The following is a 17,484-nucleotide window of genomic DNA, read 5'->3' as shown; positions in this document are numbered from 1 at the left end:
TCTTTTTTCATCTATTCATTCCACTTCCCTCATTTCAAAGAATTTCTTCCCTACTCTTTTGCTATCTACAGCTTCTTCTCCATTCCTTAATTTTGTGGCATATGTTGTCCTTCAAAGAAAATGGCTTTTCCATTCCACATCTGTTCCATAGCAGATATCCTTTCCCATCTCTTTTCTTCTAACAAGAGCTATAATTCTGGCCACCTACCAGTGCTCAGGAGACTTTCTGCATCATAAACTGGTTGTGATACTCCCTTCTATCCTATGCCACTACAGCCTTTTAGCATGATTTCCCTGCCTTGCAACGGCCATTGAGCACAGCATTTAGGTATGTATCTTCACTGCTCAAGCCCCACAAATACAGACTGTGACGCTCCAGACACAGTGGATTAGAAAAATGACAGACTGCATCTTTATTTCAAACTGATCTCTTAACAATGAACTAATTAACCAATGTGAATTACCCTTTATCACTGTGATCTGTGTCTTTCCTTAATATCATTCGTAGCTATGTAAAGAATTAACTTATAAAAATATAGATCTAATCTGGCCTGTTCTTTCACTGAACCTGTCTGCTCTGAATTCATGCCTTTCCTCCATTCAGAATGATTCCGCACCTTTGCGAAATCCTTGTCTTTCAGCAGAACCCTAATCTAAGCGTAATCTAAAACACTTTTGCAGGGCATAAATGTTGCAATTTAAATAACAAAGGGGGAGTTTAGGGTTTATGCCAAGCCACTTTTAGATATAGATGGTACTTTCACGTCAGCTGAAACCTGCATCTGATCCTTGAAGCTTAGAGAATCTCAAAAGTACATACACAAAGGCTCTGTATATATTTGGGTATTGCCTAGAGTTCTGTGGAAATGGGCTTGACAACTAAAAGCATGCATCAGAAAAGAGGTAAGATTACAGCAATACCAGACGTCAGTATTTTTCTTCCTTGTGAAAGAATATTCACTTGAAAAAATGCATATGAGAATCTTTGATTTCTTATCTGCTTCCCACAAAAGTCCGTGCAAATGTAGGCTGGTTTCATGCTAGATTTAGCAATCCTGGACATCATTTCAATTTCTCCTAAGATTAGGGTGACTTTCCTTTTTCTATAGCAAGCTATAGAGACAAGCTTAAAGCACACAGTCAGAGCTTCCCTTATTCTTTACCCTCAGTACAATGCCGTTGCATAGTATACTTAAGAATATCTGCTCTCTCACTTGTATTTACACAGCTTTTTTAAAGCTAGTATCTTGAAAGGCTTATTCCTTCACGCTGTTTCAGTATTTAGATAATACCTGGTGTTGTCTTTTGGAGCAACATATCTGCTCCCTGCTCTTCTGTTCTCATCACCTGTTTCTGCTTTGTGGAAGGGGAGCTAATTGGCAGCCCTGTAAAATGGGAGCTATTGCTTTACTTATACGGCTTTCGTTTGCTTTCAAGAGGTTGAAAACCCTTTTAACAGATCTATTCTATTGGTGGTTTTCTCTATTGTTCTTGAAATCCAGGCTGTACTATCCATCATGTTAATAGAGCAAGGTAACAACTAAAATACATATTTTTGTGTCTTCTCTTTCAGATAAAATTGAAGATGAATTAGAAATGACTACAGTGTGCCATAGACCTGAAGGACTGGAACAGCTTGAAGCACAAACCAATTTCAGTAAAAGAGAACTTCAAGTACTTTACAGAGGATTTAAAAATGTAAGAATGATCCTGCACTGACCTGAGTCTAGTATGTATGTCTCCCACGGCCTCCTTTGCTCAGCTGCGTTACATGTCATTCCCCTGCTAAACATTTGCAGTTTTGTGCTAGATCTCCCCTACCACAGCAAAATGAGCACAATCTGCTGCTGCTTCTAATAGTAATGATGCAATAAAACTGGGTTTGGATGAATACTCAGCATATAATATTCTCCTTCAATTTCTTGCCCAAACGTCATTAAGCACACTGCAATTGCCCCAACTGGGCCAGACTTAAAGATAACCTGAAAATGTTTTATAGATACTTATTCTTGCTGTCACTTCCTCATGTTCAAGTATGAGCAGTACTGTTGCCTGTGATTTGCTTGCATTCTTTCTTTAGACACAGAAATCTTGCTCTTTTAGCAGGATGTACTAGAGTGCACTAGTACTACCACTCCTGCTTAAATAGAGTAAGATGAAGTGGCAGGAGGCAAAAAGAAATCAATAGTAAAGAGGTATCAAGACTGAGGAGACAAGAGAGAGAGAGGCTATAGACTGAGGTGAGAGAAGGAGCCATGTCAGTTGGCATATCTGTGTGCACAGAACAACACTGTACTCGCCTTTGTTACCAACCAGCCATATACTCCCTGGTAGTAGGGATGCTGCAGATCAGAGCCTCAGCTTCCAACTCACCTTCTGCTGTCTCTTAGGGATGTATAATAAATAGAAACTAATGGGGAATTTTGAGGCTGCATGGAGCACATGCTTTATGGACCTTGAAGAATGAATACTAATGAGAATGAAATCAGAGCTCAGCAGTGACCAGACGAGTTCAGTGGTGTCATCAACAGGCAACAGCTCAGTGCTACATACCATCCCTGCTGCCCTGAAAGACCATTGCAAGAGATGGAGCCTGAGGTAGCCTGAGGGTCTGGATTTAGTCATCCAGGTGGATCGTGCAAGCTGATATTTTATGATGACTAATAGAGCAGTATTAAGCCAGCTCAATAAACAAAGGGTGGGTTTTAAGTTGTCTTGCAGGATAGCTCCAGCATTTCAGTTAGTGCCACAGTGAAATCCTGACATTTCTCTTGGAAAGAGAAAAACAAGTCCATTCCCAAGAAAAAGCTGAGCTTTTTTATGAAGTTTCATTGAACCACATCTTCAAAATATATTTGATTTTGCCAAGGAGTCAGGTGGTTTCAGCCTTTATTTCTCCACTCACTTCAGAGGTCCAAGACACAGCTCAGCTTTCTGTACTTCTCTTTTTGTGCATGTATTTGTAGAGCCTTTGCTGCACATAGCAGGTCAGCAAGAAATCACTGGGCTTTTGAGAGAGCTTGACAGGCTAACATAACATTTGACATGACATGACTGCCTACAGTGAGAGCTCTTTACTACTGCTGTGTTTTCCTAAGATCCTGAAATGCCTCCTCTATTGCTGTGTTTGGTGGGATACCATTGTGGGAGAGCTCTGCTCCATGCTGACTGGAGGAACTAGCTATGCAGCTCTCTCCTTACCTAGGAGATTTACCCCTTGCCCCTCTCAATTCTTCTATATCTTTGCAGTGTAGAGGCATTTATCTTCCAGGGCATGAATTCTAGGAAACTTAGGACCCAAACCCTTTCCTAAACCTCACTGAAGGTCTTAGTATTAATATGCAGCGTGGACAAGCTGCTGTCTCGTATCAGGTTGTTAATACAAAGCAGCCTGGTTTTCTTCTGCTGCTATTACATGGTATGAATGAAGCTTTAATATCCAAGGTTTTAAATTGACATGCTTTAGCATTCGCAGCTTGTAAATAATGATTTAAATGGGATGAGTAATAATACACAGCAGGCAAACTGACTCAGCTGTTGTACCATATTTGCTGTTGTACCACACCATCTGTTTTTTGGGATAATGTTAAAGTGCCATCTGGAGATTCAAGTTCCCTATGGGAATACAGTAATTTTTCTTCTCTCTAGCTTGTATTACTGCTTGCTCTTTGTGGCTGCACAGGTCCTGTTTAATCATGAGGCAACACCTGGATAATCACAAAACCATTTAAAGGCACAGGGAGAATGAAGCCCTGCTCAGCCCTGCTGCAGTCACAGGAGCTGAGGGTTTGATGCTTGTGAACACAGATTTGATGATGTTTGCCTAAAGGTAGATCAACACAGCACTGGAATTAGAAGGATGTTTCTACTCCCCAGAGTAAAATTTAGGGAACAGTTACAGAAGAGATGGAGGAGATCAGGAAATTATTTTTAATATGAAAACTGATAAATTGATGGCTAATGAAGTGACCAACAATGACAGAGGTTTGAGCTCAGTAATTCAATACCTGTCATTAGGACCCTGTTTCAAATTACGTACATTCTCTGTAATTGAGTGCATGGATTTTAAAGGAATGGGATTTTTTTTTTTTTTCGTCAATTTGGGGGTTTCCCTGCTATTATGAGAAATAGTTCTTAGCGTTGTTTCTAATAAATAATCAGGAAACAGACAACCTAAATAACTGAGAGGCTATTGGAGCCATTCTTGCCTTGCTTCAGTGTGACTATTTTAACAAATTTAATGAACATGTAAACATCTGTAAGAAATCAAGTTTTTTGGAGACTGAAGCAAGATATATGAGCAAGATATAAATATTCTAATACTTCCAAACTGGGAGAACATGGCAAGAACAACAGAATACAGGAGATCTGTGAATGTATAGAGATGTAAATCTGAGGTGGATCCTGAAGGGGAAGTAAGTTAGAATTTCTCTGTAGTCAGCTAACTTTCTATTTCTAGCTTATCAAAACATGGACCCCTGAGTATCCCTATTCATGTTCTGGCAAAGCCAGGAGAGAAGAGACAGATAAGCAGGTTATTGTTAGCCCCATTTCAGTTCTGTTGCTGATCCTTGTTTTGTCCACAATGCACATCTTTGGATGCACTTCTTCTGATTCCAGCAGAAGAAAAAAACAGCAAGTGAACTTCTCTTTGATTTTTCTTTTAGGGTTTTTTGGTGTTTTTTAATGTAGATTCAGGCCTTCGTGGTTTCGTATTTGAAAAGAGTTAAGAGTTCTGAAGAGGCAGATTCAAAGACAAAATTTATGCTGTCAATGTCAGTATGTCTTCGAAATGAGGGCTTGGTTCCCTGCATAGCAATACAACAAATACTCACGGTTCTTGTTTTAAAGAAGTGATTCATAGGTTATAGCAATAAATGAGAGATGTTTACCTGAATTCATATTCCCTGTCAGTGGAGTCAGGCTGTTATGGTGGAGCAATTTGCTTTTCCATGATGCCAAGGATGTTTTCATGAACGGGTAAGGCTTTGTTAGCGTCAGTGGAGATTACATTGACACTCAGATATACCTTTTCCTCTTCATAAAGGAGATTTCTTCAGAGTCAGCTGAATTCAGTAGTACTGGAGAAATAATGAGGCCTCTTGAGCATTATTTGGCTTTTATAAAAATAAAATTGTAATCAATTAAGTGCAAATGAATTGGAACTAACATATGTGCCTGAAAACTATCCAGTTACAAAGAGGCAAGCTGGCTGATCAATATCCGCTCTGCCTCTCCCCAGCACTCTTCAAACCTTGCTGTAAACTTTTCATTTCGCTTCCAGATGGAGCATCAAAAGCCAGACATCGTGTGGAAATTGAGAAAATTTAATCAGGCTTAAGTGCCAAAACTGCTACATAGAAACCTGCCTTTGCAAGGGGAATGTTCAGCTTCATTCTGAGGGCAGACGGGGTTCTTGGCAAACACAGGCTATTCGTATACTGTGGAAGAGACAGAAGGAACTCCACTACTTTGGAAAGCATACAGAGAACTTCTATAAACGCTCTGATTTGTACTCACCACATTTGGCACAGACAGAAGAAAAAGTAACCATTTTTTTGTGACAAAGAAAATTGTCACCGGCTGTTTTACTGTGAGCTTTGACGTATTTTGTATATACTCATCTAAACAGGAGTTTTGCTGTAGAGCATTAGGAAGTTTTGTTAGTTTAGTCTGTAAATAAAAACACAAGGCCTGGCCCTGCAGCCCCTCTCTTTAGCTATTCCAGTTCTTTTTGGCCTCTTGCCCTGAAACAGGCCTTGAATACTGACGCTGGAGAAGGGATGGCCACAGCCAGGTAATGGATATTTCACTAGCTCTAGGTCACTAAGTACATGTCGGGACAAGATTTAAAAAGAAAATTTCTGGGCTTTTCAAGCAACGAATTATCCTTTATTTAGGTCAAATCTTCTCAAATCACTGAAGGATTTTTACCTATAATACCATAGTGGGTAAGATACAGCAGGATTTCTGCATTGGAGGAAGGAACACAAATCTACTCATGCTAATTCAATTTCAAACAGGTATGTGATTAAGGAACTGCCTGAAGTACCCCTCCATTCTTCCCTGAGTTGCACAGTACAAAGTGATTTCTCTTGTTCTGCTCTTTTCCGTGGTTCAGGAATGCCCAGCAGCAGGTGATACCGGCAGATCACAGGCTGGGAAAAATGCTGCTTTTCCTTTGTAGTCTTCTCACAGTGGAATTTCTTATCAAAGACCTTTTGTTGTTAGAAAGTATCTAAGGAACTCATAAGTCATACACTTGAATCTTCCTCCAGCTTTTTCTGTCAAAAATTCAAAGGCATTTCTTAGACTTCCTAAGGTTAATCATCTCAGATTCAACAACCTGTAGTGCTGCCAGAAGCAGCATTTCTCTGTCTTGTGCAGGGTGCAACACACACTGTTTGCATCTTCCATAAGCTTCGGGCAGCCAGTAGTGAGTAAGTAGAGCAGTGCTGGTGTCTGCCCTGCTGTGCAAGCCTGCCTAGGGCCATTAAAAGCACTCACAAGCCTCCCTCCAAGCACAGAATTATAGGGAGATTAGGGAGATTTCCACCCCAAGAGCATCATGTGAAATAAAGGGAACATTCCAGGTAGTGTAATGTGGCAGTAGCGTGTTTGGATGCAGAGGCTGAGCAGCTGTGTGTTCTTCCAAATTAATTTCTATTCATTCACGAGCTTGTTTGTGCTACCACAACATCTCGGTTTGCACAGAGATGTGGCCTTTCTTTTAAACGAATTTCTATTACTTTAGACGTTAAGTCTGGGAGGAAATAATGATATGCTGCCTAAAAAACTAGCCAGGGTTAGCCAACGGTCTCGATTTGTCTTAGCATTGATGAAAACATGAAAAAGAGTCCTTTCCAACCCTAACTATTCTATGATTAATAAATTCATATAGGTGGAGGTATCAGACCCAGACCTGTTAGCTGGCACTAACATTATGTGTAATTAAATGATAGAAGTTTCACCTGACATCATATAGAAGTTATGACATCATATAAATAAGGCATGAGTTGCCTTTCCTGGTTATCCTATAACGCAGCGATTAACAATGCAGAAAATATTGTTAAGAAATGTTAATAAAGGTGAAACAAGACCATGAAATGAAGCTGCACTGGGAGTGATGATGTCTCCAGCTGCACAGAGCACTGGGAGAATAGCAACATCATTTGTTGAAGTGCTCTCTTCGGGCTTGTAGAGTTTTGCAAATGAAATTAGCAGGGTGTTTTTCTTCACACTAGTTCTTCTTTTTGTTTTTCCAACAGGAATGTCCTAGTGGGGTTGTTAATGAAGAAGCATTTAAACAGATCTATGCACAGTTTTTTCCTCATGGAGGTAAGCAGAGTACTTTGCATCTGTCAGGTTTCTTGAAGCAAGCCTTAAAATTCATTACCATGAGCTGGCAGCAAAAACCAACTGTAGGTAGTCTGTGTGAGAAATGTGAATTGAGCTTAAACTTTGCAGGATCTTAAAGAGAAAACTGAACATCAAGATAATAAAATTACATAGGCCAGTTGAATATTTATTTAATAGGAAGAGACAAATCCACATTAGTTTGCCCCTTTTTTCCCCAAGCCTCAAATGGAACCTGAAGATTGATGGGTTGTTTTATGTTGAGTTTTTGGATGGCAGGCAGTTAAATCACCCCCCCATGTGTCTTCGCTCCCCTGCTTTGGACTTCTGTGCACGTAGTATCTTGCACAGAAGAGTTCCAGTCCTAATTTTGGCATGCAAAGTAGTCAAAACCTTCCTAAAATACTTAAAGTGTTAGCTAGTTGATGTGTGAAATTCTAGCTACCTTAAATGATTGTTTTACTGTTTGTGTGACCGAGAAGAGGGTGGTATCATATACTGAAATATCAAAGTCTTGTATTAAAACTGTCAACATATTCTTACCTTTGAAAAACATCATAATCTATATGTTATTCAAACTGAATATACTGTGTGGGTATACTATAGCTTTTTAGTAAAAGATTCAGTATTTGAGGCTTTCTGAAAAGCTGGTTTTCCCTGGAGAAAAGGAAGCTCAGGGGGACCTTACCTCTCTCTACAACTACCTGAGAGGACGAACAAGGGCTAGGACAAGAGGAAATGGCCTCAAGCTACAGCAGCAGAAGCAGACTTGGCAGTGCTGGGTTAATTGGTTGGACTCGATGATGTTAAAAGGCTTTACCTACCTAAATGATTCTATGGTTCTATATTCCACTCTATAGTAGCTGGGGAATATATTCATTTTATTCATGGTGGCTGAAGTTTCTATAAAAGCCTGTGTACATTTGCATTTACTTGCAGAAGGTAATTAGTGAGTTTTTTAAACTAAATTTCAAGATAAACCTTACCATTTTTATGTTTCACAATGTATGTGATCTCAAAGGTACACACGTATGAAAAGTTTACATTAAGTATGGTCTGAATGTATTTATAGATATATATTGTGCTTCTACTTAACCAAAGGAAGACTAAGAACCGCGGGTGAATTCTTCCTTCCCATGTCTGAATAACAGTCAGGAACATACACTTCCTCTTTTCTTTTTTTCCGTGTACCATGGCTGTGAACATGCCCATTCCTTAATGATTAATATGTCAGTTTAGCAACAGATGCCATTTCATATTTTGCACTTTCAGATGGCTTCCAAACTGTACAAACTTAGTATCACAAATTGTAAGAATTCAGATGCCTCAGACACCTTTTCATTTTTATGGCTTTTTTGTACACATATACTTAGTAAAGCATCTATGGGTTATTCAGCTTTTGTGCAGCCTCATCCCCGTCTTGTGATGTTTTTGTTACAGAGGGACCTGTCCTTGACAGGTTTTCATTTTTGCTAATTGGGTTTCAAATAATATAAGGAATTTAGTATTTTATGATACTCTATTGATAATGACAGTCTAGTTTAATTTTTTGTAGTTCATGTTTTAGCGTAATTGCGGTTTTGACTATTCCATAAGCGTTCTAACTCTGGAGCTATTATTTCAGAAGCCTTCTCTTAAAAATGACAGTATTCCTCCTGCAAATATTTTTCCGTGCACTTTTCTGGATGCTTCACATGGCCAGAGAAATCGTACTTCACAACAGAAACGATTTGCTAAAATCAGCAGGTTGAGATGCAAAAGAACAAAACAATACCTCAGATGAGATTGCTTTTTAGTACTCAGGACCCAAACTGAACTTAGCGGAACCAGACCCTGCCAAAGTTGGCCAGTGTCTGGGAATCTTCTCTGCACAAAGCAGGAAGGTAGAGGAAGGCAGCACACATGCTGGACTCCCTCTTTGGTACGTTTGCTGTGTTTCAGCTAGAAGCTACCATCCCATTTACCCAAGAGACACTTCTGGATTATTTTGGGGTTTTCTGTCTGTCCTGGGTTCAGCTACAGCAGTCATTTTTTCTCCTTCTTAGTAGCTGGTGCAGTGCTGTGGTTTTGACTTTCAGTCTGGGAACAATGCTGATAACACCGATGTTTTTAGTTGTTGCTAAGTAATGTTTACTCTGACCAAGGACTTTCTCAGTCTCATGCTTTGCCAGAGAGGAGGGGAAGCCAGGAGGAAGCAGAGACAGGACACCTGACTCAAACTGGCCAAAGGGGTATTCCATACCACAGCACGTCATGCCCAGTATAGAAACTGGGGGGAGTTACCCGGAAGGCCCAGATCGCTGCTCGGGTCGGGCTGGGTATCGGTCGGCGGGTGGTGAGCGGTTGTGTCCTTTTCCCTTGTTATTCCTCTTATCATTATTATTGGTAGCAGTAGTGGTTTGTATTATACCTTAGTTACTGGAGAGCTGTTATCTCAACTCGTGGGAGTTACATTCCTTCGATTCTCCTCCCCATCCCTCCGGGAGCGGGGGGAGGAAGGAAAAGGGGGGGAGTGAGCGAGCGGCTGCGTGGTTCCAAGTTGCCGGCTGGGCTTAAACCACGACACTGTCATTATATGAGCTCCAGCCTCATGAACAAAATAGTTTCTACAGTAATAAATGTTTTTACTTTTAAAGGTTGTCTTAAGGAAGGACATGGGAATTATGCAAGTCCATGTTAACATTTATTGTTTCATAGAATATATAGTATTGCTACAAGGTTGGTTTTTATGCAAAGTGAATGCTGTTTAGACCCCTCAGTGTATTAAAATGAATTGTTGTGTTAATGAGTATCCTTTTGTCTTTCAGATGCTAGCATGTATGCACATTATCTCTTCAATGCTTTCGACACTGCACAAAATGGCTCAGTGAAGTTTGAGGTAATTCTTTTGCATATTCCTACTATGCCCCTTACCCATTCTTAGTTTTTAAGCATTTCCAGCCATTCTTCACTGTAGAATAGTAGGATTTGTTGGCTTATGCATAGAGGTTTCAGACTAAAATCAGTTGATACTTTAAAACCTGATTCACTTTATGCAGATAGAGTTGCACAGATAATTTGGACGTCAAAGACAACCAGTAACATCTTGTATCTTATGCAGTCATCATGCAGTGCATGTCTGAATTAGTGTATTAGTATATTCGTGGAATAAGGATTAAGTTTATTTGATATATTGAACAAGTTTTTCAGACACTTGATACAAAATGGAAACTAAATCCACCCTTCAACTAAAAGGCCTGTTGCTGTAGCTAGAAATAACCATACTTCAAGCTCACACACATAGATGTAAGAGTGCAGCAAAAAGATATGTTAAGCCACAGATTTGTAAAGAATGATCTTTAGAGATTTGAATACAGTTTACTGTGTTCGTAAAACTGGAAATCACAGACAGTCTTGCATTTGGTACCAAAAGGTCAAAAATCTGGTAATTTCAAGATAAGACTGAGAACACTTTTCGTTTATCAAATGTTAGATGGGAATATTACCATGGCCTCTGTAGAGACGGCCGCGGTGGGAGTTCTGCATATAGCAGCTACTCGGTCATTAAAATCTTCCAGAAACTTAAACAGACTGAGCCAGAGGAAAATGCTTAGATGAGTATTCAAAAAACTTGCTGCACTTTCCTTCCTGGCAAACCTGCCTCTTTAGTGGTTGTCAAACATAAAGATGTTTGTAATTTTTCGTGCTTTTCAGCAAATTTGAATTCCTCTGAGTCTTGGTAAAAAGGAGCAAAGTTTTCTAAGTGATGAGCTGCCTCAAGCAGAGCTAATGGAGATAACATAGGAAGGATTAAGTACATTAAGTTACGTACCGTCAACTGTATAGCTCTGTTAGTTTGAAGCTCTGACTGTACTAACGACTCTCTGCAGCAATACTGCTTGCAATGCCTGAGCCACCATATAGTATGAAAAATAAAGTTATTGGAAGCCATAACTTTGCTGTAAACAAGAAAGTACAATTCAGATGGTGAGTCCCAGCCTGAGTATAAAGTGGTGGGACCGGCATCTGGTTAAGCCTGAAGGATTTTGCCAGAGAACAATATCTGAGGCTCACTGTGTTGGAGGAGTTTGGGATCTCTCCAACTCTCTCAAGGTGGGCATGTAAAAAAATGATGGATTTTCTGCCTTTCTTCACCAGCACCCTAGATCTTTAAGTAAGAATCCATCTTCTTCCTCGTTCACGGCCCAGCTATGTTTAACAAGGCAGTGTCAAGAGAGGGAGGACTCCTTGCAGAAGGGAAATGACCGCTAGAACAGCTGGCACTGCCCTTAAAAACGATACATGTATTTTCCATGCTTACATCCAAGCACTATTTACAGTTTAGACCATGATCAATTTGGATGGCTAGCAAGAAAGGTGTCTTAGCTTCTGGCCTGGAGCACGTTGTCCCACACTTGGTTAAGTCTGAGGAGCCGGATCATCCACTGTCCTCAAGATTAGGATCTAAGTCTACTTCTCTTGGACTGCACCAGTTCTTAATCCTCTGCTGTTTCCACAACCCTCTATTCAGGATTAGGAGATTTTAAGTCTGCTGCCCTTCCAGCCTTGCTAAGCTGCCTATCCCGTATCATAAGCTATGCTTTTACACTGGCTGCCTTTTGAGTACTTTGCTTTTCTTTTCTGAATGGGTACTACATACACATTTTGTAATGTGACAGTACTTGGGGTATCTTAGTGGCTATGATGTCCATTATCCATTTATGTCCATTGAGTTCAGTCAGAGATGACACATTTTGGAAAAGGGAATCTCAGAAGAGATTGAAAGCCATATCGATATCCTAAGAAATATGTCTTTTGACTGGCATTATATAAAGAAGCTGAACTAGAAATTGAAAAAATTCTTGAAATTAATAACTTGAAAGGATATTCTTGAAATTAACACTGCCTTGAACAGGATTTTGTGATGGCATTATCCATTCTGTTACGGGGAACTGCTCATGAAAAGCTAAGATGGACATTTAACCTCTACGACATAAATAAGGATGGCTACATAAACAAAGAGGTAAGGCTGTTCGTGATAAACAAGGGTGACTTCTGAAGAGGACAACCGGTTTCTTTTACAGACAACAGTTAATTTTATATGCAGATCGTTAAATACAACTCAGACTGGATGTGCGCATTTATCTATATCTAAGAAAGTCCACAGTGATCTTATAATGCATGATTTTGTGGACATATTTTCCTATATTATAGTGGCTTTAGACAGGAGCAAAACCCTACTTAAGTCTATGAGCTACTGCTCATGTAAACTTTTTGAAGGAGAGGGTAGTGGTCACAGTAGCTACTGGTGGCTGAGTCAAAAGGGTTTTACGGTGTTGTCACATCGTTTTATCTTCTCCTCTGGTATTGCTTTTTTCCCTTTGTAGGAATCCTGGTTTTGAGCATGGTAACAATGACTATGTTGCAAATACTGTTGGTCTGTCCTGTCAAAATGCTGTGTGTACCTGGAGTGTTCACAGTTACTGGCACTGCTCATAGACTTGTGTGGCAGCTTGTGCAAGCACTGCAGGAGCCTCCAACCAGGTTATGGCCAAGTTATGCCACAGTCAGAAGTACTTGTTTATAGTTGAAATTGTGTGCGGTGATACATCTGTTTACAAGCACATGTACAGGCATTCTCTGAGCTGGTTTGTAATAGGAAGAGAAAGGTGGAGAATAGAGCAGGAAAAAGTAAAATTGTGCTAGCATTTCTATTAACTTTGGTTTTGTGTTGTTGCTGGCTGCACTACTGCAGGAAATGACAGATATTGTAAAGGCAATTTATGATATGATGGGAAAGTATACATATCCAGTGCTCAAGGAAGATGCACCAAGGCAGCATGTAGAAGTATTCTTCCAGGTAATTGATTTTTGATGTGTTTTTCTTAACTTTTGAACCATCCACTGATACACTTTACAATAAAGTTAGCCCAAGTTCAATTCTGTGTCCCATGATATATTCAAAAATAAAGCCTAGCAGCCATTCAGCCTAACACCACAGTGTCTGCTGATTTCCTGGTTCTGTAGGTATCTCATGTGTCTCTTAAAGCCAATCTTTTGCATAGGTGTCATATCCAGCAAGGCTGAAAACTCTACACTTCTCTCAGCTTCCCATACAGTGAGAAAGGACTATGGGTGCTGTTTGTTGAGGCAGTGATTAAATAGATGGCATAATAAGTTGTTGTGTATGGCAAGGAAGGAATAGTTGGAGACTTCTTCAAAAGTGCTCCAACTGCCAGAGTAAAAAATCCTTAGCTGTTGACATATTTACTCAATGACACTGAATCTCTACTCTAAGCCTGTAAAGTGCCTTAGATTTAATCAGGTTGCTTCAACAAAGATATTGTACTTTAACTGCAGTCCTAGATATGGAAAAATTATTTCATTTTTCTTTTATTTTGCAGAAAATGGATAAAAACAAAGATGGTGTTGTAACTTTAGATGAATTTATTGAATCGTGTCAGGAGGTAAGGACAAAATTCTAATTGTACTGAAAGGTCTAAACCATTCCTCAGTATCTGCATGTCCCGTTGGATAAACAGCATTTGACAAATGCTGCTCGAGGTGCCAGGTAAAAAAAAAACCTTCAAATTGAGTTTCTGTTGGTGCTCTGTGAATCCTGTCTGGCTCTTCTTTTATTTTCCTGAGTGAAGTGGAGCACCTGATTCTGTAGAAAAGCAGATAGCTAACTGTACAAAAAACTGCTAACAGTCTTAAACTGCGTTAGGTCCTTTCCTTGTACTTGTCTTTTTCCTTTCCATAGAAGGGGGTGTTTGGTTTTTTTAAGAGGCTAACACTGTTTTTGTGTACTATCCATGGATGACCTTATCAGACACCATATTGCTGGGACTGCCTAGATTGCAGCTCTGGCTTCTAAAACCTTTTGATGTTTTCATGGACAAACATTCCAAGCAAATGCTGTAATCACAGCAATGCTTTACATTTATTATTATCTTTTGGTAATAATTTCTCTTGTAAACTACATACATTTGTTTGGCTGTATTATAGAATCCCAGACTGGTTTGGGTTGAAAGGGACCTTAAGTTTCAACGCCCTGCCCTGAGCAGGGACACCTTCCACTAGAGCAGGTTGCCCCAAGCCCAGTCTAACCTGGCCTTTGAACACTGCAGGAATGGGGCAGCCACAGCTTCTCTGGGCACCCTGTGCCTCACCACAGTTTTACAATTTTTATGTAAGTGGTATGTTTTAGCATCACCATTTACTTGCAGTGGGCAAATAGTTTTCTTAGGCTAAAATTAACAGTGTGAAAATTTGCTTGGAGATTTATTTAACAAGTATAATAATGGTCTGCATTTTGGAAAGTTTACACTGGTGTAAAGAATCACAAAACTGCTCTCATGTGTTTTCCTTTCCCTGGAAATTCTTTCCTGCTCTGCAGTCAGGCAGCTCTGTTGTAGAATCATAGAATCATAAAATAGTGAGGGTTGGAAATGATCTTAAGATCATCTAGTTCCAACCCCATGCCATGAGCAGGGACACCACACACTAAACTAGGTCGCCTGAAGCTCTGTCCAGCCTGGCCTTGAACACCTCCAGGGTTGGAGCATTCACAACTTCCTTGGGCAACCTATTCCAGTGCCTCACCACCCTCACTGTGAAGAACTTCTTCCTTAGATCTAATCTAAACTTCCCCTGTTTAAGTTTAAAGCCATGACCCCTTGTCCTACCACTAGAGTCCCTAATGAAGAGTCCCTCCCCAGCATCCTTGTAGGCCCCCTTCAGAAACTGGAAGGCTGCTCTGAGGTCTCCACGCAGCTTTCTCTTCTCCAGGCTGAACAGCCCCAACTTTCTCAGCCTGTCTCCATACGGGAGATGCTCCAGTCCTCTTATCATCCTCGTGGCCTCCTCTGGACTTGCTCCAGTAGCTCCATGTCCTTTTTATGTTGAGGACACCAGAACTGTACACAATACCTGAGCAATGGGCAGATGCTCACTGTGGAGGGCTAAGTTTGCTTTCCTGTTGCTTCTGTGTCGTCTGGCTCTAACAACATCCAAATTACTTCTCAAGTCAGGGACTTCAGGTGGTGAAATCCTTATTAGCAGATGCATGATTATTTTCAGTTAATTTTTGATCCCTCCTTATTGTTAACTTCATTTTGGCTTTGTATTTTTTGTGTTATTCTTCACATTCATAATTTACTAGTGGTCTCAATTCTGAAGCAGCTTTAATTCTCACTCTGAGTTTGTTTAATGTTCTACCCTAGACTTGGTTCCTGCTGTTGACACACGTGTACTAGGGACTGTGCACTACTGTCACTTGTGATTTCCTGGTAGATGGGAGCAAGCCCTGCAACACTAGATATTTTGTTGTCCTTTTTTTATGGAACCCAAAACCAAGTGGACTATAATGCTTACATTTGCCAACTCATAGAATATGGCTCATGAGCAATGAACTCGAGCATTGCTTTAGAGAGGTTGAGTGATTTCCCATGCAAGTTGAGATCTTGTACTAATGCCCACCAAAAGTTAGAACTAAGTTAAAGCAGCCTTAATGCAGAGGAAGGAGAAGTAATAGATCTCTTAAGTTGCGCAATGAGGAAAATTATTTTCATGTCACAGTAAAACAATTACTCTAAATTTTGGAAAAACTTAATTCTTGGGAGATTGGGAATCATCAGTTTCGAGACTTAATAAGAAACAATCGGGTATTTCCCTTGTGTGTCTCTCAGATTTGTCATTTGGGTCTAGGAACATCAGAGATCTGAGATTCCATGTATTTTGGGTTTAAGGTTGTATTTTTGGAATGAAGTGATCCCGCAAGACAGCTTGCTGATTAGTTCAAAACCTTCAGTTTTGTCTGAATTTCTGACATGTGTTGGCTGTGTGCATATTTGTAAATTCAAGGTCCATGTAATAGAGTTGGGCACGGAAGTTGAGGATCCACAGAATAACCAGCCCAATGCTGTTTCTAGTTTTCCTCAGAAAGCACAGCCCATGCTGAACATCAAGCTTATGAGACGATCCTGTGTTTGCTTGCTTCAAACCGACTAAGGTGCCAGAAACAACTGTTTTGCTGAATCAGGGCGCAATCACTGAATTAATTCCAGCTCATCAAGGATGGAAAACATGAAAACAAGGCTGTTATCTGCAGTAGCAGCTGCAGATCTTGCCCGTGTCAAGCTAAGTTACAAGTCACTCTTGTCCGTGCTGCCTTTGTAAAAGTATCTTATTGTTTTCAGGATGACAACATCATGCGATCCTTACAGCTCTTCGAGAACGTGATGTAACGGTACCTGATGAGAGCTGGAGGAGTCAGAGACTTTCTGACTAACAAAGATCTCCGTTCTGGGTGAAAGCTTTTTACGATTAAGCCATGTTCAGTGTGTGAGACTTTTGTATGATGTGTACAAACAAATAGCAACTGAAAGCATCCGATCCCACCTTTTCTCCCCAGGGGACACCGGTGGACCTTCTTTTCATTTTGGAAGCATGTGACTATTTTAATAACTCCTGACAAGAGAGAACTGCTGCTCAAATTTCAATGAATAATATAGTGTTTTTTGCTAGTCACAAGTCCTGCTTTTAATCTAGCAAGCTTGATTACCTATGATAACACATGCTAGTAGCTTACGCAACAATTTATTGCAAGTGAAATTGTCTACATAACTGTAAGGCAAAATGTTTTGTGTATTCCTTGCCAGTAATCTGCTTTGACAAAAGTAAAATCTTCTAGGGCAGTCTGTAAAAATAGTAATAAAAGAACAAGAAATATACCTAGGATATTAAGCAGAGAGCCCATGTGGCCAATATCCCCATGTCGTCAGAGACTCTGCTTCTTTTCTCACATTCACTGCTGCCACTATGCTGTTCCGTGGAATTTTTTTCTGACCACATTAACCTGAGGATCTTCTTACCAGGGTGAGCCAGAAAAGAAAAACCATATGTTACACCTATAAATATCTAACTACAGAACAAATTCTTTTCAATGATATTAAGTTCTTGCAAGACCATACAAGTTTATAAGGTCTGGTAAGGGAGATGAATACCTGCTCTGGTACCAGCCACCCTGCTGCGGTTCAGTAAGTAGTGGAACAAACATAACGCGATTCTCTAGAGTGCATCTCAGCAGCACCATGGTCATGTGTTATGGTCCCTTTGGTGTAGTTTGGCACATGCTTTCTAGGTTCA

General features: G+C 40.1%; 1 protein-coding gene across 2 annotated transcripts; it reads left to right on the top strand.

The window, feature by feature from the left end:
* The first annotated feature begins 1,560 nt into the window (after positions 1–1,560).
* Positions 1,561–16,816, top strand: KCNIP1 (Kv channel interacting protein 1). 2 transcript variants are annotated; one of them, XM_010017637.1, is made up of 8 exons: positions 1,585–1,698; positions 3,346–3,372; positions 7,269–7,338; positions 10,164–10,234; positions 12,251–12,358; positions 13,091–13,195; positions 13,740–13,802; positions 16,536–16,583. In XM_010017637.1, exons 1-8 carry the CDS (start codon positions 1,597–1,599, stop codon positions 16,581–16,583), a joined length of 594 nt encoding a protein of 197 aa, XP_010015939.1. In that variant the 5' UTR covers positions 1,585–1,596. The 2 variants fall into 2 exon arrangements, with proteins under 2 accessions (XP_010015940.1, XP_010015939.1); XM_010017638.1 differs by lacking the exon at positions 3,346–3,372 and having other exon boundaries at positions 1,561–1,698; positions 16,536–16,816.
* Positions 16,817–17,484: the final 668 nt, after the last annotated feature.

The sequence above is a fragment of the Nestor notabilis genome, unplaced genomic scaffold (genome assembly GCF_000696875.1).
Source record: "Nestor notabilis isolate BGI_N333 unplaced genomic scaffold, ASM69687v1 scaffold7407, whole genome shotgun sequence".
NCBI lineage: Eukaryota > Metazoa > Chordata > Aves > Psittaciformes > Psittacidae > Nestor > Nestor notabilis.
Note: the sequence above shows the minus strand (reverse complement) of the source record. Positions and strands in the feature narration are given on the sequence as shown.

Excerpts from the sequence above, each read along its gene's own strand:
- KCNIP1 (XM_010017637.1), top strand. The coding sequence starts at position 1,597 with ATGACTACAGTGTGCCATAGACCTGAAGGACTGGAACAGCTTGAAGCA. Across the intron at positions 13,196-13,739 it reads ATGTAGAAGTATTCTTCCAG|AAAATGGATAAAAACAAAGA; the intron begins GTAATTGATTTT and ends TTTATTTTGCAG. Across the intron at positions 13,803-16,535 it reads TTATTGAATCGTGTCAGGAG|GATGACAACATCATGCGATC; the intron begins GTAAGGACAAAA and ends TATTGTTTTCAG.